Consider the following 27,825-nt stretch of genomic DNA (forward strand, 5'->3'; position numbering starts at 1 on the left):
TGCACTTTAATTAACATGTCAGCCAGTTTGTAGAGGTTGTTTACTCAAAACTGAAGCCTCAAAGTTTCACTTAAACTGTACCTCTGGAGCTATGACAGAGGGAAACTGGCCTCCCTTGTGCAAGCCACAGTTGTTACAGAAGATCTTGTCTGATTGCAGGTTAACTTGGTTAAAGTGACTGTGTGACATGTTGTCCACTTTCACTGTCAGAGCTGCTCAGAGGCTGAATGAGGAAAGCAGACCTGAGAGCCACTTTGGTCAAAAAGGGGCTCGGGAATGACAAGTTTTGTTGTCTGCGTGAATGCTTGCGCGTACATGTATGAGTGTTTGTGGGGGGCAGGGGAATAACACACACACTTACACATACACAGGACATGAGGGAGAAGGAGGAGTGTGTTTCTGGCTGCAGGGAGGGGAGAAGAAGGAAGGAGGCTTGCCTTTTTGCACACTCTGAATGCAGCGATATAGAGAAGTTAGTGGGAAGTCAGAGAAAATAAGTTGCTCCTTTAAGGGAGTAAGTAAGCTTGGACTTGTTTTTTCATTTACTCTATTTTGGAATTTGTTCAGAATTAACAGGTAGCCATTTCAAAGTTCAAAAAGTTTTTTTTGTCCAATTTCATGCCTGAAAAAATGTCTGATTCTGGGGTCAATCCACACTTGGAGGGAATTATTTCAGATTTTGAAGGTTTGTAATTTGTTTTCTGCTTTTCTTTCACTTTTAATGTTGATGTTGACAGTTTATGGTAAGCAGCATTATCTTTCAGATGTCTGTAAATAGTAGCCTATTGGCATTAATCAATATCTTTCTACTTTATGTGTGTGTATTCCTGTATAGTACTGTGTGTGCGTGCGTGCGTGCATGCGTGCGTGCATCTACTTCTTATTGTGTGAAAATAAATGGGTCGTGAGCATGCTAGCCAAGTCCCTGTAGCCTATAGTCTGTTATTGATCATACCCAAGTTACATCAATAATAGAAACATACGCACTGACACAGCACTGACACCACACTATTCCAACACTGGAAAGCCTTCAGCCGAAAGCACTAAGAGGGAGACAGTGAAACGTCATCACTAAGAGCTAACATCTGTCTAACCTCCTCACACAACATTCACAACTGTGTCTCTTCTTTGTTTGTCAGTGTGGAGCTGGCATTAATTCCCTTTGTCCTCTCTTCCTCTACCCTTCTGTCTGTCTTCCTTCCCCACTTCTTTCCTGTTCTTTCTCCGGTCAGACCCTCCAGCTGGTCTTTGGCCTGATGCTCCCTGTGATGTCATGGACTGATGCTGAGAGCAGAAGCTCAGTATCCCAATTACTTGATGTACTCTAAACTCTTTAAGTCATATTTCTAGCAGTGTTTGATCAGTTCATAGCACAACATGTGTCCAATAACCCAATGTACATAGATTCATTTAATTTTAATTAACTATTTTATTCACAGTGACATAGAAAGGCAATAAAGCCAAATGATAAATTAAGTCAATACCAGGTCCCTCCCTGTATGTACATCAGTATCTTCTAGCTACACACAAAAAGCACCTGCTGTATCCAGTACCTAATAGTGACCACCATAATCTATCCCACCAGTAGATTATACTGGTCATTATGAACCATTGTAGTGTTTCCATCCAGGACAGAAACAGCTATAGAGGGAGGTGCATGGCAACTACTTGACTGAGTAAATCCCCATTTTATCCCAGATCATTATGTTTTCCAGTACATTGCCTTGCGCTGTATCTCACAATGAGGAGGGAATAGGCACAGAGAGGAAAAGGCAATGTAAATTGGTGAGCATACTAAAGATGTAATAATGCCTCTTGGATGGACTCATGTGTGGGACTATTATGGAAAATGGATGATAGAAACCACCATAACAACTACACACTGAAACAATATTATGATTTTCTAAAAGGTAGAAAATGTCTCTGCTGAATATAAACATATGAGTCACCAGAGAATAAGCCCAGAATCAGCCCATATTTGTATATTGAGAGAGACTTTTGTAGAGTCGTACACTCATATAACAGTCGCTCCTGGTATGTTTGCCAACCTAAACTGAGCTTTGAGTCCATTCCAAGGTATTTTGTACTGATTATCTGTTTAAAGGTGCCATGTTGTTGCTCCGGCGTTGCACGTGGACACAAAGCGGAAATGAACATTGAAATTGAGAGAGTGGATGTGTGTGGTACAATTTCTAAACCTAGTAGGGAGGCCAGTGTGTTATTAAGTTGGTTCAAGTGAATTACGTGCGTAAATACAACACTTTATTAACAGGTCTCTGTGGTCCTGTTTGTTCTAAGAAGCATATTAAACCAGGGGTGGCAGAAAAAGCATGTAGGCATTGCTAGTAAATGACTGTGTCAGGCCAGTTATGTAAAAGTTAAATTTATACAGGCCATTTGTCTGAATCTTTTGTAAGTCAATCTGTCTCTGCTCACACACACACACACACACACACACACACACACACACACACACAAACTATCTGCACCCAGAGTCTGAGGACAGCTCTGAACCATCATGTTTTCTAACCAGTAATTTACTGGCAGATTTAGTGTCCTGCCTTCTTAAAAAATAATGTTTTTGCTGAAACATGTTTTTTGTGTCGGGATGTGTGATTCATACAAAAAAAGTGCCCGGTCTGAATTTTTATATTTCTGCTTTGAGGTCACCCCAATTAATTATTTGTTTAGCTCCTTTCTGCATCCGTCCCTGTTGACAACCAGTTTCTCTCTCCCACACTCGCTTTTCATCAGAACACTTTTGAAACTCTATTGAAACTGTCTTTATACCGTTTAACAGTGTTTTAAGCCCCCAACATCTCCTTCCAGGCAGTGCTGCCTGCCATGTTGGGGCCTTAAAACACTAGGATTAGGCAATGATTATGGTTATGGTTAAGATTAAGGTAGGGTTAAGTGCCTTGAAGTCAATGGTCACAGCGCTGCCTTGAAGTCGATTAGGCAATGGTTAGGGTTAGGTGCCTTGAAGTCAACGGTCGCAGCGCTGCCTTGAAGGAGCCGTTGGGGGCTTAAAACACCATTGAGCATTTATAACCTCACTGGTCACTAATGTAAATCAGTCTTTTTATGAAGTGTTAACCAGTGCTCGATTAGAACAAGGCTTTACATGTCAAAGGTTGAGGCCTAGAGAGGCTGAAGCTTAGCACCAGGCCAGCTGCCTAAATGACTTTGTGATTGTGTGTGTGTGTGCGTGCATGCACAAATCGCCAACCAGGGGTGAAACTGCCTCTGAGAAAATGGAAGATTTTGACCCAAGACCTGCACCAACTTACCTCTTCTATCACATGTCTTAACACTTCTAACACTCTCGGAATTCCTTTGTGCTGGTCACAGGGTGTCGGGCAGACCAGCAGGGAACCACACAGTAAATCTGACACACTGCTGCTGGTCAGCATTAGTAAACCCAATACCATGGGCAGCAAGAGGAAGTGTGTGTTTGACAGTGTAGCATTAAGGTTTTCGTCTGACCAAGCAAAAATACCATAGTGGGAAATTGTATCATTCGTTGTTTGGCCTTGTCTTGTCAAATTGGATGTTTTTCCTGGTTTGACCACATCGACTTGTATTCTGCGGCTACTGACATCCGATAAACTCCACTGTGCATAAACTGCTTTTATATAACCAGTGTTTGACAGAGTAACTGCCTTGATCACTTGACTTATTGTCTGAGGCTAGAATTACAAAACCAATTAGGAGTTCAATGCTGTGTACAATACAGTTTACACACATTATGGTCTATGAATCTTTATTTACATCATCAAGAGATAGAACCAGGCTTTTATTTGATAAAGGCCTTTATTTCCAACTTTTCTGACCTGCTGCTACTTGCTGTTAATGCAAAGTCAACACATTGTACATCTGTTTCACATTAAAAGCCTAACAACAGTTCAGGGACACGTCACTTTCCTGGGAGGCTTTTATTGTGATACATCTCTAGGAAGTTTAGAGATTCATAATCAGCAGCATAACATCAATCATAAAAATAAATAAAAAGTATGTGAGTATGCTGTTAAAGTAATTGAATACATCTGGAAATGTAGATTATGTTGAGTTTACATTGTTTACTGGCCTTCATTTTAGATTTTACAGATGCAAAATAATCAAAATTCATAAAGCACATTTAAAAACAACAACAGTTGACCAAAGTTGACCGAATAACATTGATATCATTCTATAAATCATTATATCATGGTGTTGTATAACTTTGCACTATCTTAATTTTTCTTTCTGTCTGTTCGGTAACTTCTGATTCTTTTCCCTCTCAAAAACGGGAGGTATGGGACGTTAGAATACCTCGTCTTTGTTGACTGCTGTCAGTCCCGAACACAATTGACCTTCCAATTGAAACTTCTCCATTTCTCACCCTGCAACCACTTTGCCTCTCTATCTCCACTTTCCTCTCCCTCCTCTCTCTCTGTTTGTTTTTCTCCCTCTCTCGACTATCTCCTATTATTGCATCTGGGCTGAGATGATACTGAATGTTTGTGTTCGTTGGTCGGGATGTCCTTGAGAGAAAAGTGATGACACTGATGATAAAGAGGCAGCCTAGCCTAACACCTGGGCTGTATTAGGACAAATGACCATGAACCAAAGTGAGGATACAGCTGCCTCCATCTTTGTTTTTGTTCTGCCAAAAATCCTTTACTATATTGTGTGTGCTCCATTATCTTCCCACATGAGACACCGTGAGATATCGGACACTGGGCCGTGATAGGTAGTGGTGGGACGTGGGAGACGAGACTCCTGGCTGCTGTTAATGATGTTCCTCCGAGGTGGACTCAACCTCTCGTTTCCAGCTCATAGTCTGGGAATGCTGTTTCACTGGGAATGATACTCCTTCATCCATCTGTCAGTCCCACACTCCTTCCTTCTTAATGCTCCATGAGCCTATACATGCGATATTCATGTACAGAATATCCTGGATGGAAGTAAAAGACAGATTTCCCCCTTTGTCTCAGCTGAACAAGAAAGACCCTGGAGTCTGTGGGAAGAAGCGTGATCCTTAAAAACATAGAAGTTTAGTGATCATCTAAGTGAGAGATGCCCTAAATGCCTTTTTCCATTCTCTATATTCCCAGACAACATTAAAGCTCAGAAGGATTCAAATTCATCTCTGCTCTTAAATCATGTACACTTGACTGCACGGTCACTAAATGCAAACAAACGGCATGAGAGGAAAGCACTCAAGTACTCTGCTGTGGTCCCGTGCCTGTGGGCATATAATCACAAAGCAGCAAAGAACAGAAATACTATTCTAAGATCATTTAACAGGTCACTGGCAAAAGTCTCGGCCCAGCTCTCTTATTTGGGCAGAACTTGTGAATATGGATCCTGATAGCCCCTCCCATGTTCAGCTTTAGTTCTCACAGCTCTTCTAAAATGTAACCAAAGTCTACAGCAAGTGTCAAGAGATGTTAGAGTGTGCACAGTTTCCTAAAGTGTTTCGGATCTCAGAGGGGGTTAGAATGGGTGCCTCATTCGTTACACAATACAGTCTTAAAGGGTGCATCACAACCTTTCAGCTCCATGTGAAATTTGCAGACCAATTTTGGCAGACCAACTTATTCTCTGGCCAGAGTTGAAAGTATAGCCACAGCCTTGGACTCCCTCTCAGCAATCATAAAACACAAGACAGAGGAAAACAGCGGTAAGAAGGACACAGTCCAGTGGCAACATGGGTTTGGACACCAACTTACAAATTGCAAGTTTATTGTGTATCATTTTTTTTATATGTATCTATCAAAGGATAGATTTTAAAGCTACTTTATGGTGCCTTACTGTATAATGAACTTGGTTCTCATCAAAACTTGAGCACAGAAAATAAGCGATGGGAGTGTGAGAAAAGTGGGTATATGTTTATAAGACCTTTTTTGTGCTTATTAAAGGACATGTCATGCTTTCCACATACAATGTAGATACTGTATAACTATCTGGAGCTTTACAGCATTAGCGACAGCCCTCTATTGGTGCAAGAATGCCAAAGGTGAAAGGTAAAGCAAGCTTTAAGGTCTAAATAAAGGGTGTACAGGGAGTGGTGAGGGGCTAAGGAGATTTGTAACACAAATCACCATCAACTCGAAGACGTGAGTGCAGATCCATTTATTCCCGTGGCGAACAAGAACATCCTTGGTGTGTTCGACTTTCACAGAAAAAAGAATAATACTTTAGCTCTGGCCTGAATTTTTGTCAGGGGGTAAATTGTATCAAATGTCTACCATGTTGGAATGAAGCAGCTTATAGCAGTAAATTAGATTAGCGGTGCTGGCTGATGTGTGTGGGGAGACAGCTTTGATGTGATTGTGTTGAGCCCCGCATCCCCTGACAGAGTTTCGGCTTTACAAAGACTGCAGTGGGGCTGGGGCACAGTCCCCTCCCTGTGGGTGCAGTTGCTTAAAAATAAACACGTATACATTCCCGTAACGCACACTTGCTCGTTTTTTTTACAAGCACTTTGAACAAAACTACATGTACTTACATAAAGACACATACACACGCAGACACACCACAAGCCACAAGCAGATCAAATAATCAGCACTGCGTTTTGGATTGCAGCAAACAGGAGATGTTCTTAAGGGTGTGCGTGAGCGGACTGGTCTTACTAACATGTCATTATGATACCAGCTCCTGGCTGTTGGCTTGGCACTGCAACTCCACTATGGGAGTCAAATTCAAGTTGACTTTGAGCCAGTGCACTTTTCCCAGGGGGTGATCCCATCCCTCAGTATCTTCCTCTTGGACAGTGCAGCTATTTTCTCACGTCACAACTAACCAAGGGGAAGGATGTGCCTCTATCTCTGTGTCATGTTGCTCATAAACAGGGAGACTTGGGACTTTTTTGCCTAAATGCTTGGCAAGGAATAATGCCTGGCTGATTGCGTGCATTATACTGTTACATGTCGTGAAGAAAAACCTGCCGCTGGTGATGAGGGATGCAATGCAATTAGATTAGTTTGGCTTAATGGCAATATTGCATGCTGTTTCCTTTGTGTTTCCAACCAAAATTGCCTCTGCAGCTACCCCACCCTCAAACCTCAGGCGCTTTACTACTTGGATCATTTTCATAATGTGTTTTAGAACAAAACAATTTACTTTGTTTACTGCTCAGTTAATTGGTATGACCTTTTTGATGGATATTTTATGATATTGTTCCCACTTCCTATAAACAGCAATCTTGACCCATAAACGGTTTGTAAGGGAAATATTGGCTCAATTTGGATAACAGAGTCAGCTTGTGTTTAATATATTGCATTCTGTTTTACACACTGGTGTACTTCAGTTGGAAATATTGTTATTTGTACACCACTATAGACAGCTGTAGACACTAATTACTTTTCAGATTAAGATTTTACATTATGAAAAACATTTTCAAAAGTTTATGAAATACAATTTACTGCTATTGATTAGTGGTTCACAACCTTTTTGGCTTGCAAAAAAACTGTGTCTACTTGTGGGTTTCACAAGTCCAACTGTCCACTGTTAGCAATTTCACCTAGGTTCCTCTTAACAACCTCAAAATGTAATTCATAATACTACATCAGGCGCCAGACAAGCTTTACTTCTAATACACAGTGTACGTAGGATTTTACATGAAGGACATTTACTTGTAATTGAGTACTTTAACATTGTTGAATTGGTACTGTTTTACTAGTATCTTAACAGTTCTTCCACCACTGGTTTGACCTAGTTATAGTGCATTACTTTGTTAAATCACAGCTATGGTATGTCACAGCAACAATTAACAGTTATTTTCATTGGCCATTATATTTTTCGATTACTCAGTCCATAGTCTCGCATTGCCAGACCAAACTTATCTATTCTGGGATAGAGGGAAAAAATGTTCTTGCTTGTTTGTATTTCTTTAAACCAATCACAACCATCCTGGGCAGTACTAAGCTCCGGATGAAGCAACGGTGCCCTTGCAAAATAGATAGCGAAGATAGCGGAAAGCAAGGGACATCTGGCGTTGGTGTCAGGCTTTATCACAGCAATGTACACCCACTGAGCCAAACTAATCTGTCCATGATCCAATAAGCCACATATTCAAGATATTCAATTCACAAAAGAAAGAGAAGCAGAAAATCCTGACACTAGATAAGCTGGAGCCAGAGAATGTTTCAAATGTCTGTTTTAAAGAAAAAAAGGATTCACATGATATAAATAGATAATCAAAATAGTTGCTGATTAATTTTCTGTCGATCAACTAATCAGTAAAACAACATCTAGTTTCAGTAATCTTATGACCCTATGACTGATGTGTTGTGTTTGTCCCTTACATGCAGCTCTGAAGAGGTCCTTTGAGGTGGAGGATGTCGACACTTCATCTCACTTGTCCCCCGGCTCCCGTCGGACAACCAACTCCCCTCACCGTAACGCCATGTCTCCCACCAGCATCTATTACCGTGACCTGGGCACTGCTGCCGCGGCAGCCACCAACAACAACAACCTCAACTATACCCAACCCCGTTCCATCATGGGTGGAGGAGGCTCCAAGACCCCTGAGCCTGTGTCGCGCCGTTCCGAACTCTCCATCGACATCTCCTCTTCTTCCAGCAAGCAGGTGGATAACGTCACCAGCCCTGCTTCCGCATCGCATTTTACGCATTATAAAAACAACGGCACCAGCCGAACCCCTGAGCAGAATCACGCTCGCAAGTTTGAAGCTCCTAGTCCTGGAGATATCCGTAAACCTGATATCAGCATCACCAGAGCTCCCCCAGAAAACAACGGCCACCATCCACCAGTGCACCACCCACACCACCCCAACCCCCACCACAACACCATCGTCACCACCTTCCGCTGCTCCTCGCCTAATCACGGACGAAAATCCCCCAACCCTGACAGTAAGTCTGTTTATTAATAAAATGCCCCTCATTCCAACCCATACCTCACTTTCTGTGTGGACAGTCACACAGCAACAAACAGCTCCAATATACCATAAACAAGAAGTAGTGAAATACATACATTTGGGTATGCTGAAGCTAGCTCACGTACATTTCATACTGTAGCTTGGTTGTTTTTGTGCTATTTAGTGGCCTACTTTCTGGGATATTGGTTGTTGATGATAAAGGTTTGTAGAATGCTAGCTGACAAACTGCTTTAATTTGTTAACATGCTTTGATTCTTCACTGTCTGCTCATACATGATTTTCTTTGGATCTCGTAGAATCTCATGAGGTTGTTGGCTTGTTGGGTAAAGGCTGAATCAGTGCTTTGGTGCTTTGATTTAGCTCACCAGCCTGTGTGATTGCTTTAGCACAGGCTTACCAGTTTGGTGTGACACCATCATCAGTGGGAAAGAGATTAAAGTGAGTGTAGTAGGCTATCTTAAACTCAAATAAAACCAAATGACATTTAATTATGTGTGAAGGAAAGGGAAACTTTTTTTTCATTCTAGACTGTAAGTTATTTAACATTCAAACCCCACTGGGTAAAGAAATGTCACATTTTCCAGATTATATTTGGTTTTATGTGTGTTTTTTTTTTACTTCCTATCTTCCTGTTCCTTCTCTCACACTGAGGTAGCAGACTAACCCGAGTATCAAATCACTCACTAAGAAAAAAAGTCAGTAACAGGAGCAGCATTTTGATTAGTCTGATGTCTGCATGTCTGTCAGTAATATAAGTAACTATGTCCTTGGAGGCCTGTCTGTCAGTAAAAACAGCAGACTGTATGTCTGTATTTGTGGTAATCCATGTCTGTTCTTAATACAGTATTGGAGCCAACGTGTTTTTTGTTATGTGATGAAAGCCTAACCTTGGCCGCACCAGAACAGTAGTATGTTAGTGTTGTGGTGCTACAGTAGCCAACACATCAAACCCTGTCACAACTACCCAGTTAGATTTCTGTGAATGTGGGGGGAATTTAGAACTGTAATCAAATGTTATTAAGTTTACCAGGTTGTTTGTCTCACATTTTAACAGCACTTTAACAATATCTAAATGAAACTTAAACCCGCAAATGGGGGCAGCGGGAACAAATTATGAACACAACATTGACATATAATCACCTATTAAGTTGATATGATGAACTTGTTACCAAGCAGTTGCTTATTTACACATCTGGCAGTTACGGATAAATCAGTGTCCCCATATAACTATTAACCACCTTGCCATAACTTTATAATTAGCTCTTGATGAACCATATTGATGGTCCTTTCTTGTTGATTTAGGCCATTTCATGTTATTTATTCCTGGTTTGGTCTTTATAATGACTATAAGATGAAATACTGCATTTGGCAGATGTGTTGTAGTCAGATTTCCCACAGTGTCTGTCTCTGTGTGTCTTTGCTTCAGTATTTTTTGTTGGACCCCATAATGGTTCTACTTCAAATGACTATACATTAATCTGTTTCTGTGCTGAAGATTTACATGGTTCCCTTCTAGATTATGAGGGTGGTCGCCACTTATTTGTCCACAGAGAGAGTTCCTAATAAGGGACTCTGACTGGGCCCTCCCTGTTCTCTTCTCTTAAATTATTAAGATAGCTGAAATACACTTTTAATAGCACTGTAATCAAATAATTTAAATGACTGTAATTTCAAACATTAAATACATTACAAAAATTTAAAACTTTTGCCCAAGTTACATCCAAGGCATGAATACACATTGTTCTCATGGTATGTGGGAAAAAAGTATTTGCTAAATGATTATTTGCCCTATTGCTCCAATTGTAAGTGCTTTCAATTGATTGTCTTCAGTGACATGAATTTGAAATATTGTACGCATAGAAGAGCTTTTGGCAACACTACAAGCAAAGACTATTTAGGATTGTTTTATTATTTTTCCATATGGTTGTCAACTGTTTCTTTGGGAGTCTATTAGATAAGCTGCTTTCCTGCCCATTCAGTTTTTCCAGGAGGAAATGATATCACACCACACATCACACACACACACATATACACACACACACACACACACACACACAAAGCTGTGCTTCCTTCCGTGTTCTGTCAGCGTGATTGTTTCCCCCGCTGCTTGACCTCACTGGGTTTTTTTTTTTTTTGGGGTCATGCGATCTAAATCAGTCAGCTTCCAAGCAAATATCTCTCTGTACTTTGATCAAAGTATTGCAAAGAGTGAGATACGTTGGGATGTTTATGCAAAAGGTCAGCATGAAAAGGGTTGTGGACACACGTGTGAACTGCAAGAGCAAATACGTCATGTTTTGTAGCATGACGACCTCAGTCAGCGGAGGTCTCTCACAGATACACAGACTAACCAGTTAGTTGATTAATCAATTGATAAATGAATCAGCAACTATTTTCACAATCAAGTAATCGTTAGTCATTTTTCAAGCAAACATGCCAAATATGTGCTTGTTACCGCTCCTCTTGTGCTGATTTGGGGTTTCAGACTTGGTTGAATGAAACAAGACATTTGAAGACGTCACCTTGAAAACTGTGATATACGTTATGACTTCAAATTGATGTGATAAATGATGTTAGACGTTTTGAAGGAAAATGACAAATACAAATGTGAACATCGGGTTCACCTCAGGCTACAGACACCAGACTCTTTGTGATTGGTATCTGGTCTGCTCCGCTGTGTTCAGCCAGACAAGGAACCTTATCTTGACAGGCAGGCCTGCTGTTCATCAATCCATCAAACACTGCAGAAAGAACTCTATCTAACATCTCAGTGTAAAGGTCACCTGTGGTCAGAAATAGCACATTTCTTATCTGTTTTCAGACCAGCTTTCACATTTGAGAATCTTTGTTTAACTTGGAGACTTAGTTTTCTTTTTAACATGTAGGAACCTAGTTGCTGTAGGACAAAGATTAACATAGGGCTGCGACTAACAATTATTTATATTACTGATTAATTATGCTGATCATTTCAAATAGCTCAAGGTAATGTATTTAAATTTATTGTTTTATTCAACCAACTAACAGTCCAAAAGACTTTGAGTTTACTATCATATATGACAAAAAAAGCATCAAATGATACATTTGAGAAGCTGAAACCCGTGAATAGTTGGCATTTTTGATTGAAAAATTATTAATTGTTTATCAAAATAGTCCTTTTCTAAGGACTAATCGTCTAACTAGCTCAAGATTAATATAAACCATTGACAAAATAATGGGACTTGTGTCATTTTTTTACATTGTTAAGACAAATACTGGCTTTCTTTTTAACTCCTTCTTTTGATATACTGTAACTAGTTTCTGGCGAGGTCATTAGATGGAGAGCTAGACTATAAATAGTGTAGTTATCCCTGAGATGATGGGACTGGTGGGGTCACATCCAGTAAACTCAATTCACGCAAATCTTAGCTCCTTTAGTGTTTTATTGGGATGTCTATCTCAACTGGATTACTGTTACAGCACTAAAGAAAGTGAAAAAGAATGAGATAGTGCTAGTTTCTGCTGTAGCCTCTATAGGAAAACACTTCATGTAGTGCCGTTGTGTCTGGTCTCCCTGTTGTAATGATTAAGAACAAAAGAGATATCCTGATCTCAACCTAGCCAGATTATGTATGCTGAGCTGGAATTTGATTTTATATTGCCTGAATAAACAGATTATCTTGTAGTACATTTGCTTTCCTAATTGAGGTGTAGTCATTATGGAAGAAAGAGCAAGTGAAGCCAAATGTCTTTTAGTTGGATTGACCTTCTGAAAGTGGGGAGGAGGGGACAGTGGAGGGCGGTGGGTGATTTGTCTCTGCCTGTCCATAGGTCAGGAAGGGCACACACACACGCACACAAACACACTTTTTTTCATCTCAAATATTTTTGTCTTGCTTTTGTTGTCTCTCATTGACGCGCACACACACACACACCCACACACATACAGGCACCCTCAGGCGAAGGCATATCTGAGGTCAATCCTCTCCCAGTGTAATTACTCTGGACTGATCCCAGACCATTACTCAGTGTGACCTGTCGGCTAATTACCAAGAAAAAAAGGAGAGAGGCAAAGAAAAGGAAAGAGAGATTTTTGCTCTACGTGCTTGTGATAGGGAACTGTTGCTGACTGAGAATAAAATAGTTGCGAAGTTGCATATGTGGCTGCATAACTTTTGAGGCTCTGCAGGGGTCATACCTGACATGTGGCTTCAGGAAGTTCAAAACAATCCCGTGGGAAGTCTCCCTAATAGAAAACAATTCAATCAAGTGTAATCAATCACAAACTTTAGATTACTCTCTATCATCTCTTTTTATCAACATTCAGTATAATCATATTCTGATAATACAGTCTTATCATGTTACTGGTCTACAAATTCTGTTTTCCAAATTATGATTCTGAGCAAGTTACTGGATGAAGAGTTTGGTCTCATGTAATACATATCAGTGGGACAATTCATTGCTTTGGCTCCTCATTAACATTTTGATAATGGTTTTAACCATATCACTCTTGCTTTGTAGGACATGTCTTTTGGGGTTTTGTTTTTTTAAGTACTCTCAAATCAAATGTAGGACTTACCTTGCCCAATGACAAATGTTAATAAGTAAATAAGCTTGTGACATTTTGGCTATGGAAAGTTCTGCAAATCAGTTTTAATGGCCAACTAAGTGTAAACACATGCAAGGAATTTGACTCCAGCTTTTTGTTGCTCTCAAGTACATACATAAAAAATAGACATACGGCCTAAAAACAAGGACAACAAAGCTGAGCTATGTAAACATAAACATTTGACTACTATGTACATAAAATAGTGTATATATACACATACATATGCAGACACATGTAAACAAACAGCTCTATGAGGAGTGTAAATAGTATGACAATAGGGCAATGCAAAAGTGCAAATGGTGCTGAAATAAATGGAGAACTATTAATATAACAGGTTGCTTATACAGTATATCTGAGGTAGGTGGATATGACAGTACATGTATATTTGACAGATATTTACATGTTTAAATTATGTGTTTAACCCTCATATATAATTCACTGAAAGGTTGATGCTTGGTTTTACAGGGTTATTGCACCGGGCAGTGGTGGCCTAAAGGTTAGAGAAGCGAGCTTGTGACCGGGAGGTCGTCGGTTCAATCCCCAGACCGACAGGATAAAAGCTGGGTGGGGAAAGTTAAAGAACAGCGCTTCTCCCTCCCTCATTACCACCACTTAGGTGCCCTTGAGCAAGGCCCTTAACCCCAACCGCTCCAGTGGAGCCAGCAGATCAGACTGTGGTTGTACTGGGCAGCTTCCAGGTATGAATGTGGAACTGTGTGAATGTGATCAGGGCGTTCCTGCAAAAGAGAGGCTGCCTCTCAGTGAACCTCCCCTGAATAAATAAAGGTTAAATAAAAAAAAAATTAAAAAAAATTGATCCTGCTACTATGGATTGGTGTTAAGTGTTCATCACAGCTTGTGGGGAGAAACTGTTCTTGTGTCTGTTTGTTTTGGCGAACATTGTTCTGTAGCGCCTACCAGAGGGGAGACACTGAAACAGGTTGTGTCCAGGGTGTGATGGGTCTGTAGTGATGCTTCCTGCCTGTTTACTGACTCTGGAGGAGTATGCGATGGAGGGCAGGGTGGCAGCAATGATTTTCTCCTGACTGTCTGTTGCTGTCAGTTCCTGTCCTGTTTGGTGGCTGATCCAGATCACACAGCGATGGACATGCAGAGAACAGAGTGGATGAATGCAGAGTAAAATTGTATCAGCAGCTCCTGAGGCAGGTTGAACTTCCTGAGGTGGTGCAGGAAGTACTTGTTCTGCTGGGCCTTTTTCCGTATGGTGTCGATGTTGGACGTCCGCTTTGGGTCCTGAGAGATTGTATCCGTCTTAAATGCTAAAAATGTTGTTTGTTAAGGACAATCACAGCAGATAAGGTATTGATAGCCTTGTAATCGATTAGTTATTAACAACCACATTTTGAGCTAGATGCAAATGTATTTTTCTGTTTTTTTTTTTTCTTTCTCTTTTTATCTTTGCCTTAAAGGAGAATTCCGGTCGATTTCAACACGTAGCTCTGTTTGTAAATTTGGAGTGCTGTCAGTAGCGAGAAAACGGAAACAATCACTGTTGCCTACACCGTGTTATCCTCCTGCTACATTTTGCACCGAAGCGGCTGAAACAGGGCAATTTTTAAACGTGCTTTTAGCCTCTTAACATGTTCGAAATGTCATTACGTGTGCCTAGCCATGTGAAGTGATTCCTTCCGAATGAACACAGTAAATCTGACTGCAGTAGATGTGAAAGAAATGCATAAAAGTGGTGCTAATTCAGCTCTGTTTAGTTCCGGTGTTGAGACGGCAAGATGAGTGCTTAGGGACCGTCTACAAACTACAACACCGAAAAGAGATACAAACATATTTTCGAAAATGGGCATATGCTTATTTTTTTTAAGTAAGTGCTGTAGTACAACTAGCAGGAGAAAAGTTATAATTGAGATAAGTTTGGAGACACTACCTTATTTAATCATTAAATTAATAAATATTTTTGTATCTCTTTTCGGTCTTGTAGTTTGTAGACGGTCCCTAAGCACTCGTCTTGCCGTCTCAACACCAGAATTAAACAGAGCTGAATTCGCACAACTTTTATGCACTTCTTTCACATCTACTGCAGTCAGATTCACTGTGTTCACTCGGAAGGAATCACTTCACATGGCTAGGCACACGTAATGACATTTCGAAAATGTTAAGAGGCTAAAAGCACGTTTAAAAATTGCCCTGTTTCAGCCCCCTGGGTGCAAACTGTAGCAGGAGGATAACATGGTGTAGGCAACACCGATTGTTTTCGTTTTTCTCGCTACTGACAGCACTCCAAATTTACAAAAAACAGAGCTACGTGTTGAAATCGACCGGAATTCTCCTTTAAGATGATCAAATTATGATGTTCTTACACTGAGGCACAGCTTGTCCCTGACTGTGTCTTTGACTAAGCTGCCAAATAGTGTTTAGTTATGCTCATTTCAAATCTGTGAGCCTCTAGACTATTACGTCTTGCTATGCCTTTTCAGTTCAAAAAATGTCCCACGGTGATAACAGTGACAAGTGTCACTTCTCATTATCTTGAATGTGACTTTCACTGTGTGCTTCCTAAACAAGCCACCAGGAGGCAGTGTGTGACAGGTGAAATCTGTTTAGACACTGAATCTGGCTTGCATGTGAAATAAAGCTGTACTCCCTCTTTTTTGAAAGCCAAAAGGAAATTCTCACTTAGTTTTAGTACTTCTGTCTACTTCTTCTCTCAGACGATTGAGCTCTGTAAAGCTTCCTCAAACAACTCCAGTGTCAGAAGCTCGGACCACACTGGTGTACTGTTGAAGAAATGTATCCAACGCAGATGTCAGCCTTTTTCCATTCATGTTTTTAACACTCCAATGCATCACGAAGATAGATCCTCATTCAAAGCATTATCGTGCAGCTCTTTAAAATGTGGACACTAAAAAGACTGGACATGAAAGGTTTTCCTCTTTTTTTACATTGGAGGAGGAGAAATAGGGTGGAGCTGAGAGAAATGGGAAAGGATCAGCCCTTCAGCCCTAGATAAATACACTTAAACACACACACACACACACACACACACACACACACACACACACACACACACACACACACACACACATATAACTACCCTCTCCCCCAGATAAGGCTTTCGGAAGTTGAAGTTTACATTGAGCATCTGGGGGAAGTCAAGGGTTAAAGAAGTTTCCCACCACTGCAGAAAGACCTTTGTCCTTGTTAGTCATCTTGCCAAATCCCACAACCGCAGTAAATGGCCCCTCTATATTCACTTTCTCTTGAATGCTGTGAATCCAACACATTACTGTAACGCATTCACCGTTATACGTATACATGTAAAAGCACATACATGTTCACACTTCCTCTCATCGCACTGAGAAATGTGACTTTTGGCAAAATGATCACACTTTGTCTTCCACAGGGAGTTTAACAAAGCAGCCGAACTTTGGATACACACACATTCACACAAACCACCTTTATCAACCTTTTCCATCGCTATAAGATAACAGAGAAATAGTAGGATATGGGCCATCAGAGTTTGATGAAGCAAACTAAGATAACGGTTAGTCTTGGTTGACACTATCTTCATTCTCCAGTTAAATCCTTCCTCTTGTTTATCCAGATATGAGACACTGCTGCGGTTGCTTTGTCCAAGAAACTGATAAATAGTCAAGAATCATTTTTTTGAAAAAAAAAAAAAAAAAAGGAAAATTAAGAGAAAAAAAAAAAAAAAAAAAAAAAAAAAAAAAAAAACAGGTAGGTTTTTTTTTGGAAAAAAGGATTTCCAGTGTCATCAATCAAACATGGCTGACCTGGAGAAATGAAGGATTAAAAACTTTATTGAATACTTAATTTAACATACCTGCTCACAGTGACTTTCAGTGAAACATATGAATTTGATTGGTCTGTCTTTCTCGATGCGATCATCTGCAAACGGTATATATTAACACTTAGAGTTGTTTTAATGAAGGTTCATATGAGGTGAGTTTTTTCACCACATTCTCTGCTAATGACGTTTGGCCCACTTGTTGGCTGATAGAGTACATGCTGGAAAAACAATAATTGGTGTGTGTTGGGACAGACAGATGGCCGTTTGTGCCTTAGTCCTGCCATCTGCTGAAATGAGTAGATGAGAGTAGATGAGGGAGCAGAGGGATTCTTGTGTGAGGGTGTGAGTCTGTCTGAAGGGAGCATGTGTGGAAAATTAAAAACAAGAGTGTTCAGTCTTGTCCCTTATGTTACAACTACAACTCAATACAAAGTTGAGTGTGTCCTACTCTGTGATCATAGCTTTTTAGTTAGTCTCAATTATGTTTTGATCAGTCCAGTGAAAAAAATGTAATGTCGAAACGTTGCCTTTGCATTTAATATGGGAGTTTAAAGCAGGACATTACATTTTTCACTGGAGTAAGTTTATTTGTTCTGCACCTGCCAGAAGGTGGGATGTGCACAAAATTACTTTTTTGAATTTGTTTTGATCATTACCAGTCAGTTTGATTGTATAGACTAGTGCAATAGATCAGACAGGTTTTACAGGGTTGTTGCTCCATGCTCCCAAATGAAGATGGATTTCGTAGCATGTGCAGATTCAATAAACAGAACAATTTGTTTTGGTTACAAAACTTTGCCAGCTCAAAAGAGTACAGTACATCGATTTAGCATTGCACCTACATTACCCACAATGCAACTTGACCGCAGACTGAGATTTTCTCTATCAGATAGATTTTATCTCGCAAAGCTGCCCTCAAAGCCAACGTTTTTTTTTCGAGATTTGATTTTGTGATTTTAAGAAGTACATAAAAATCCACTGTCCACAAACAACGCGGACACTACAAATGCATGGGTCTTACAAATATGTTTTGAAGTGACATAAGTAAAAATGCAATCACAAGTTCACTCCGGCTGGAGATGTGTTACCATATTAGTGTAAAAACATCATGGTCCACTGGGCTGTAATGAAGTAATGCTGAAGTTTCGTGGCCATTTACTCTGTTTCAGGCTCTCTGTAGATGCGAAATGAAACTATATCCAAGCTCTCATCTCTATTTCAGCAGGGAAGCTCTTAGATCGTAGGCAGTACAGTGTAAATCTACATCTACTGTTTAACATAATAGTTCAATGCAGAAGGAAAGTAATACATACCTTTTCTGGCAATAATCCTCATCGCCTCTTTTGTACTTAAACACCCTGACCTTTCTCACCCCCAAGATTAATGTTTAAGATTAGCTGAGTAATGGAGGAGGAGCCTGGAGGAGATTTGGGCGAACTTTCACCTCCGGCCTTGAGGTCGTAAAGTGCTTTGTGACGCTGCACAGCAGACTGCGAACATCAACATCACTCAGTAGAAGAGGAGGCAGATGGAGGAAGCACACTTACAACTGAAGATCTGGGGGAAAGGGCGAGTTGTCTCGGAGGACTTACTCTGTGTTACGCACTGGCATACTAAAATTCAATATTCGGTGGAAGTAACTTTGAACGTAACACCAAATTAAAAAGATGATAGTTCATGATTTCTAGAAGCAGAAATGATCTGTCTGCCTCCCTGCCTTTGCACATTCAACGTTTCCATTATAGATAATTAGCATCATCACTGGCCTAGATGTTTCTGGAAGACATGCAGCGGCCGCTAAAAGAGTTTAATCACAGAGCTCCTTCCTGTTTCTCTTCGTTTTTGGAGTTGAGTCATCCCTGTCCCTCGCCCCCGCAGATGCAGATACAGCAAGGGGCCAGGGATTCCCCAGAAGGCCGATCCCTTGGAGTCGTTGAGTTTATAGTTCATCAGAGAAAGCTTTGACTCCAGAACATCAACGGAAATAGAGAGTACGTGTTAGTGTTTGTGCATCGGAAAGCATAGCTTGTGAGATTAGCTTTTGTTCATCTACAGAATAGTTAAGAATTCAGCAGTAGCTGTGAAATATTCAAAGGCTTTTTTTGTCTTATCAGAGTTGTTTTCTTGTTAAATACTGGAAGCAAGAAAGGGAAGAGACAGAAAAGGGCTGACAGGAGAGATGAGTTCTTCTTGCAGCGAGATATATAACAACCACGAGATGGAAACCCTTTGTGAGTATCTGTTTGGCTGTCTTTTGTGTCTGTGGGGGAGCTCAACTGTTTTAGACTATCGCTCTGCAGAGGCAGGAAGGACAACTGGTTTCCATTAAGGCCAATCAAGTCAAGGCATGATGTATCCTTCTCAGATGGGGAATGTAGGAACTGGATGCACAGAAACATCCCAAAAATGTTGCTTGACACATTTCCCCTCCTTTGTTTTTATAGAATTGAAAAACACATTCTTTAGTTTAAACAAATTTGCTTACTGGGCGCTGTTTTAAACCTACACTTAAAATCCTTGTTTCAAGTTTTTGCCTGAGTGTCAATTTGCTTGCTTTTATGGTAGTTGAAAGCAGTAAGGGCTACTTGTTCTCTCTGTCTTTCTAGCGCTCATTCTTATGCAGTTGGTGGCTTTCGGTTAGCCTAAAAGAGACGAAATCTGTCCATTTTATCCTCTTTGCGGTCATCATTATGCAAACAGCACTGCTTTTTTTTACTCTGTTAGTACTGTGAAAAGCTAGTGAAAAAGCAAACACAGGCCTGAGTTATTGTAACCTTGAGGTAGCATATGTGCAAGCTGGGGGAGTGAAGTATTTACTGTCAACATGTGAAGTAGCTAAAGATATATACACAGATTCATTCATCTGTACTGTTAAATGTATGTGCAGTGATTTTAGTCAGAGGCGGGGAGGTGGAGTCTTGGAGGCCACTTCAGGGTGTTGAGATAAACCATCCTCACTCATCACACACATGCTGTCTCCATTTGGACCACAGGGGAGCAGAGCAACCACAGCAACAAAAAAAGAAAAGAAAAAAAACACAACAGGAAGTCTCCAACCAAGACAGCTATCTTCCCTGTAGACTTCCAGGCCAAGCCAGATGTTCTTCTCTTACCCTTGTCCCTTTTGCTCCTGACTATTCCAACATCCTCCATCTCTATTTTTCTTTGCCTCCTCGTTGCCTTCCTTCTTCTTCCTTTCTGCCCTTCCTTCAGCTTCCCCCCTTTCAGGGAGGATGTGTCAGCTGAGTCACAGCGGTGACTCTTTTAATCAGTTCCATATGTCCTCCGCGCTGATTTGGCACTGACCTCCGGGCCTCCCCAATTGGGCTCAATGCATGCCAGTCATTACAGCATATTAGTTCAGTTACCTCTTCAGCTCACATGATTTGATGTTACCAAATGTTTGAGTATTTTGAGCTGAAATTGACCGTTGCGTTTCAAACGAAGAAAATATGAAAATAAGAATCCCTTAACTTGCTTTGCAGAGCAGCATTAAACTAATGACCTTGCTTAAAGAAATTATGACTCAACCAACCTTTTTTTTATTCAAATGTGGAGGGACATTTTGATGTGATTTCACTCGTACAGCTGTTTTCTTACGCTGTTTTCTGAAATCTGTCAGTGGAGACTTGCCCGTTCTCTTATGACTATATGTATAATGTAAATGGAGAGTAATTAATACTTATTTTGATATGAGTCCACATGGAAATTGCATGCATACACACAAACATATTGCATGCTCCCTGCCTTACACTTTTGATTGAATTTATTTGCCATAAATCTTTTGCTCAAAGCTGCTTTTTAGCTTCTCAGGAAGATCTCTTCTTTGATATTTGGTTCCCAGAAGAGGAAACTGTAACTCCAGTCGCTGCTGGGTCATGAGTTTCACTGACAACATTGTTTATTGTGTAGTGAGAGCTACAGTATATGGTAAATGTTTACTTTGCTGAAAAGAGGCAGCGTGAATGTGTCTGAATTTTTACTCAGAACCCCGAAAATGCTGTTCTTCAGGCTTGCAGGACAGTAAAAACATTTACTTTTTGTCCTGTTTCCACACTGAACATGACAAATTTAGGATCCTGATCTGAAGAATAAATAATCTGCTGAGAGAAAGACCATTGCTAGACTAGACAGTGAATCTATCGATAACCCTACTAGCTGATAATGCTGGTGATGCTGGTTAGATTACCTGATATAAACACATAGATTAATTAATGCTTCCGTGCAGTTACATTCACAACAAAACCACAGTGAGATTCAGCTCCAGCTTTGACAGGAAGGAAGCATTCTATGCTGAACGTTATGAAAAACTCTCGCATGCCTTGAGTCTGTATGTTGATGAAAAAAAGTTGAGCCATATCAACAAAGGGAACAAATTATTTACTCTCTCTCTCTCTCTCTCTCTCTCTCTCTCTCTCCAGTCAGTCAAGGTCAAATCCATTTTATAGCCACAATATTTCTTTAATCATTAAACTATTCTTAGACAACATCTTACAACATGAATGAACTGAATTAGTGTTTTGCAGTCAGTGTGTGTATCGGTGAGGAATACCAATCTCTCTGTTGTGTGTGAACTGGAACACAGGAAGCAAACCTGAGCAACACATATTTCCAAAGACGATTTGGGTTTTGAAACCACTTTCATCTGCTTTGCAGCCAGTATTGACTTCAGTGCAGCTTGATTCACTCAAGTTGTTGTGAGTATTTCATATTCCTGCAAACTAAGTGGTAGCAACCAAATAAAAATAGAGAAAGCACAACGGCAGCACAGAGCATGTAAGACCATCGATGACAATCGTCTGTGCTTGGATTGTAGTCAGGAACTCTCTAACTGGAGTAGTTTGGCATCTTGGATATGCTCATGTTATTATTGGGTGAGAGTTTCAGGGTTTTTAAACTTTAAAACTATTTTAAGTCTTTATGCTAAGCCAAGTTAAGTTATTCGCCGGCTGGCTCTAGCTTTATATTTAGCGCAAATAAATGAGGGTGGTATCAATCTTCTGATCTAACTCTCAGCAAGAAAACAAATAAGCGTATTTCCAAAAATGTCAAGCTATACCCTTAAGGATGTTTTTATTCTCTTTTCTAAACTTAGAGATGTTCTGTGTTAGTCATGGCTTTAGTCATGAGTCAACCACAATGTTGAGGGATGGAGACTTCTATGTGTGTTTGTCAATGAGAAAGAGAGAGATGGAGAGCACCCTGGAGGATTGAAGGAGGGAGATGACCATATGCTTTCAGAACACAAACACACCTTTTTCTATTTTATTTACCTGTTTGTTTATTTATCCTTGTGCTCTCTTCCTCTATTAACCCATCATTTTTGTTTTTCTTTTGTTTGTTTTTCTTTACTTTTCAACTATATGTCCCCATCTGTTGGGGCTAGGTGCCGGTGGGAGGCGGGGTGGGGGGTTGGTATCTGTCCTGTGATATGTTGAATTTACATCTGCAATTACTATTGTATGGAACAGTATTGTTTGTTTTATAACTATGTAAAATCCAATGAACAGATTGTTCAAAAAAAAAGAACACAAACACACACAAACACACACATATAACCCTAAACTCTCCTATGTGAAACAAAGCAGTGGGAAGGAGAGAGCATGTGGACACACGGGGAAGGATATTGCGTCTTGTCTTGTGCAAACACACAGGCACACACTAACACACACACACACACACACACACACACACAACACACACACACACACACACACACACACACACACACACACACACACACACACACACACACACAGAAAATACAAGTTCCTGTATTTTGACATACATGCACTCTCCCACTGTCTTTCATTTTGATTAAACTGCACACACACACACATCTTTTATCCCTAGTGGGTTTAGTTTTGAGATAGCCTGCTATATCCACAATGTTCTCTATTCACGTTCTCTGAATGAGGGGTGTGGCTGCTGAATGCCTCCCTAGCCACTTGGGAGGGTGGTCATGTGACCGAGCTGTGGGCGTGGCCAGGGGGGAGCAGCAGCCTCACCAGCTGTAGCAGCGTGTGATTGAGAGAGGAAGAGAGTGTAGGAGAGAGAAGAGAAGGAGAGGAAAGGGTTGGGTGAGTTGTCGATTTTTATGTTTGCCGTGTGCTTTTCTGTGTTACAAGAAGAGCTGTGAGAGATTTTGGAGAATGGCGATAAAAGGGGAAAAGGGGGGAGGAGAGACTAACAGAAGGGGGGAGAGGTGATTGGTGCTCTGAGGCTGTTGTTGGTGTCAAAGTTAGTTAGCCAGGTGTCTCGTGTGTGCTGTGTAGAGCATGAAGTTTTGAGGCAAAGAGGTGGAGTGTGTTTTTGGCAGGAGATCTGTAGAAAAACCCTAATTTAGCGTGCAGGCCTTGTGCTTTCTCTTTTTTTTTTTAACACTCTATCCTTTCCCATTGTTCAGCCATTGGGGAGAGTTTGGGGGGTCAGCCCTACCACTCATCCCCCACCTCCCTCCCCACACACTTTCTTCTTTTTTCTTTTTCTCCTCAGTGTCCCATCAGACAGAGTTTCCAGCCTGACTTTGATCCAGTGCAGTGGATTAGCCAGGCACTGATGGAGCCAAGTTGTTTCGACGTGATTTCGTTTTGACAATCCCTTGTGTCTGCTCTCTGGAGAGTTTGTTTCCAAGTTCAAGGAGAGTTAAAGAGTCAAACAGGTCATGTTTTCAGTTTCAGTTTTGCTCTTCCACAGGGGATAGTAAAAAGAACTCCTCTCTAACTCTTGTCAGTTGCTTCTGGTGGGAAGCAAAGAAGGTTGTGGTTAGTCATAGCTTTAATTTTGTGCCCTGGAGGCCAGAAAAACCTTTTGAAATATCAAGCCGCATGCCCATGTTTTCAGTGCGTCACACTTTTTACCCAGTTTGCAGTACAGTGGCTAAATAGTTGCTCTGTTGGATGCTGCACCCAGAAAACCAAGTCAAGTTTTAGTTAAAGTAACATCAGAGATGTTGTAATGTAGATGTCCTTGCTTTGCACCTACCAGCCACATTGTATCTTCATATTTGACAAGAAAAGGGATATGACCATGAATATTGAGACTCCATGAATAAAACGCACTTCGAAGCTTCCCTCGATTCACTGTAACAGCGTCCAACAGAGCATTATTGAATTTTAAGGAATTAATTTGGATTTATTTTCTCCCAATAGTCAGCCAGAAGCTGCCTCATATCTGATTTACATGAAGCATTATTATGATATGCTTCACAATAGGCGCCACGCCACTCAGCCATTGTTTGCATGTTGGTAATCAGATTAGTTTGCTGATAATAAAGTAATTCAATCACCACAGATAAACACTTAATTAGGATTGTTTGGGACCAGCGGCATGAACAGAAGTTTTTTCTAGCTGTCATTTAACACTTGCTGTATTATCAGTCCTGCTGTGTCAGATATATCATTTTGAAGAAAATTTGAATGTCAAAAAAGATATTTTGTGCTGCAGGTCCAGGGATTTCTAACCGGATTCTAAAAAGGGATATCCACCCTGTATAGAATCAACCTGTTGTTCCCATCATGTTTTACAGTTCAGTACACTTTTGTCCCATGTTTACCACTAAAGTATTTGCCCTGAAGGCAGCAGAGTTGAGAAGAGGTTTGAACATGTTTTATAGTAAACAACCAGATTGTTTGTCTGTTCCAACATTACAGTATGTCTCCATAGTCCTCAAGCTAAGTGTATCCATATGTATATAATCTCATGTGGTCTTGTCTTCTTTTCTTGTTCCATCAGCGAGTGAAGAATGTACTTCTTAAGTCACTCTTTTTGTTTTCCCTCATCAGCACGTTGAGGAGAAGAGTCTTTTTGTAAAATCCAATAGTTAGTCAAAGGAAAAACATTGCTACAAACACATCTGGCACTGTGTGTATCACTGTAACTGCTCACAGTGGGAGGATGTTTTCTGTTCTACATGTATGTCACAGAAGGGAGGAAGTGAGACATGTCATGTGCTGTTAGAGGTGACGGGTTGTGGGCCTGCCAACACTGGAGAGGTGGAGGGTGGTATACGCCAGTCTGTGGTGTTCTCATCTACAGCGCTGTGGCAGTATTATGCCTCAAGCAAGGCATTGAGGGTCAACCATCACAGTTTTTTTTATTTATTCTGGGATGATAATAGGAATTAACAGACTTTTGTCTGCATTAGAATCAATTTCCAAAACTTGTTAATTTATTAAATGAAAGTTCTTTACAGATTTTTTACAGATACAGATTTAATTGTGCAAATAATGCTTTGGATTATACAAAGAAATTTAGAAACATAGACATCTTAGACCACATGCAGTAACCCTCTTATACAACAGTTTGGTCCAGTCATTGTTGTATCCTCTGTCTCTCTTCACAGTTGGATTCCTACCCATGTTTGTAAAGGAAGTGGAAAATGGTCCAATTTAAACAAAAACTAATCAAGAGACCTAATTAGCGGTACATTTTATGGACAACTTACTGGTGCGACTTGGAGTAAAAAGACCCTACTTCAAGTGCAAAAGTCAGCTCTGAACAGCATCCACTGTTGAAATATTTGAATCAGCTGGCCCCTTTCCAACTTCATACTTTGTGGTTGTGTGATTTACTGTGCCAGGGGCTGTGTTCGTCCTTTATCCTGTACCAGTTCTTCTACTGCAGCTGTAGATGGGTCTGTGGCTGGACCCTCCTAGTTCCCCATCCATGTTTCTGAGAAATGTTTGGGCTTTGAGTTAAGCCTGTGGTCAGTTAGCCTACAATACTGAGAGCTGCCCAGAACAGCTGGCTCTTCCAGTTGAACTCAGCACCACAATGACTGCCCTGCTGTGTTGGACATAGCTTTCTCATTTTCTCAGTCTCTGCTTACAGCTATCGATCCAAACTGTGCTCACTCAAGTTGTGGTTTTTAGCCTATCGCTGTTATTGTAGCATTTATCTTACATCTCATCTCTCCTTGGTCATGGCCTTCACCTCAATGACCCTCCCTCTACAACTCATTCTCTCCATCTTTTGAGGTGTTTTGAGACAGGTCATTATCTACACTACCAGAAGTTTCCGTGTGGAGAGAGCTGGATTTCAACAACGAGCAAACACCATTTGCTTTGCTCCACGTTAGGCCAGGGGTCGCATTCTCAGTGGGCCGACACAAGTGATGAGGCTGAAAGATGATGTGGGCCAGTAACATTCTTCAGATCTTTTCTGAAGTGCCGACGTCTGTTTGTGTCGGCTGTAGCTGTCATCAACCTCACCGAACCTCATCACCTTACACGGCGGGGAGTTGTAAAGATGGAAAAACAAGTCTGATTTTTTTTTTTTTTAACTGCTGTGTTCCTTTTAGTTTGAAAGTACAGGATTGAGTTAAGAGGGATGTCCTCTTGGTTGTAGATATGTGAGAACCTCCTCTAGCCTCCTAGCTCCCTTCTGTCGACCCCACTCTGTCACTTACCTACTGTAAACACACCATCATGTTATCTCCCTCAAACAGAGCGCAGTGTAGCATTAAGCTAGTGTATGCTCCTTTTTAAAAATATGCATACACTTGACATTGAAGTCACCATACCAGGCAAAAACTGACAAATCCAGATTTAACAGAGACTTGTGTTTTTGAAACACACTTTGGATTTGTGTTTGGCCCAGTATCGGAGCATTACAGGGTGTAGACAAAATGATATTAACACCTCTTGGAAAGGGACTTTGAAAGGAAAAGGACAATTTAAGCTAGCACAGCAGCAAACACGGCTTTAAGCACTGCCACAATATAGTATCATGTCCTTTGTCAGTTCCTGTCTGACCTATGCTGTCTGTCATTATTTTGACTGACCAACATGAATCCTTTGACACTAGGCTACATCTGATTTTTTTGAGCACAGATGATACGTCGCGTCTTGTATTTCTTTCATTTAATTTCTTGTCATAACACTGTAGCTGACAAATGCTTCTAATTGGCATTTAACCCAATATGGGTCGCCTGTGTACCAGTGTTTGTACTCTCCCAGCTATCATTTTTGGAACACAAGAAGTCTATTTTTATGGCTGACTGACGACATATTATTTTTGAATAGAGCTCTTTCTGTGAAATAATGTACATACAGTACTTATCACTATTACCATCGTAAGTCACAGCTGCACTGCACTCAAATGCACTGTGGGTTCAAGCCATCTATACACTCTGCATAACAGATTGTGTCTTATTTTCACAGTAGGGGGAAAGAACCTTAGAACTACTCCATAATTTTTTTGAGATTACTGTATATTTATTTGTGTTAAAATGTTAATCCTGTATCAATGTGAAATACTTATGACAGTCAACTCTCTTCTTCTTTCTGGACCCTCCATCAATTTCATCCAGACTTCAGCAGGCATAAAACTTAACGGAGTGTCTATTTGCACCCCCGGTACGATTAGCCTCGGCCACACAGCTGAGCTATTGACGTAACAACAAAAACACGTTGCTCGGGTGCACCGAAATCATGGCGGACGTTCATCTTCCATTACCGCAGAAACTGGCATATTAGGAATGTTTTGTCTCTAAAGTTTACAACAATTGAATTTCTAGCTGAGAATGGATACTGCAGTTAGGCTTTCTGTCTTCAGTGAAAGCATACAACC

General features: G+C 40.6%; 1 protein-coding gene across 2 annotated transcripts in view; it reads left to right on the forward strand.

Moving 5' to 3' along the window:
- Positions 1-463: 463 nt before the first annotated feature.
- The window catches only part of sept9b (septin 9b), a 55,574-nt gene continuing 28,212 nt past the window's right edge, over positions 464-27,825 (forward strand). For both annotated transcript variants that reach the window (XR_005638953.1, XM_039797453.1), the window contains exons 1-2: positions 464-685; positions 8,298-8,858. Coding sequence is in view for 1 of the 2 variants with exons in the window: in XM_039797453.1 (XP_039653387.1) it covers positions 619-685; positions 8,298-8,858 (628 nt within the window). In the remaining variant the exon portion in view is untranslated. The remainder of the gene's footprint in view (positions 686-8,297; positions 8,859-27,825) is intronic.

The sequence above is a fragment of the Perca fluviatilis genome, chromosome 1 (assembly GCF_010015445.1).
Source record: "Perca fluviatilis chromosome 1, GENO_Pfluv_1.0, whole genome shotgun sequence".
Classification (NCBI taxonomy): Eukaryota; Metazoa; Chordata; class Actinopteri; order Perciformes; family Percidae; genus Perca; species Perca fluviatilis.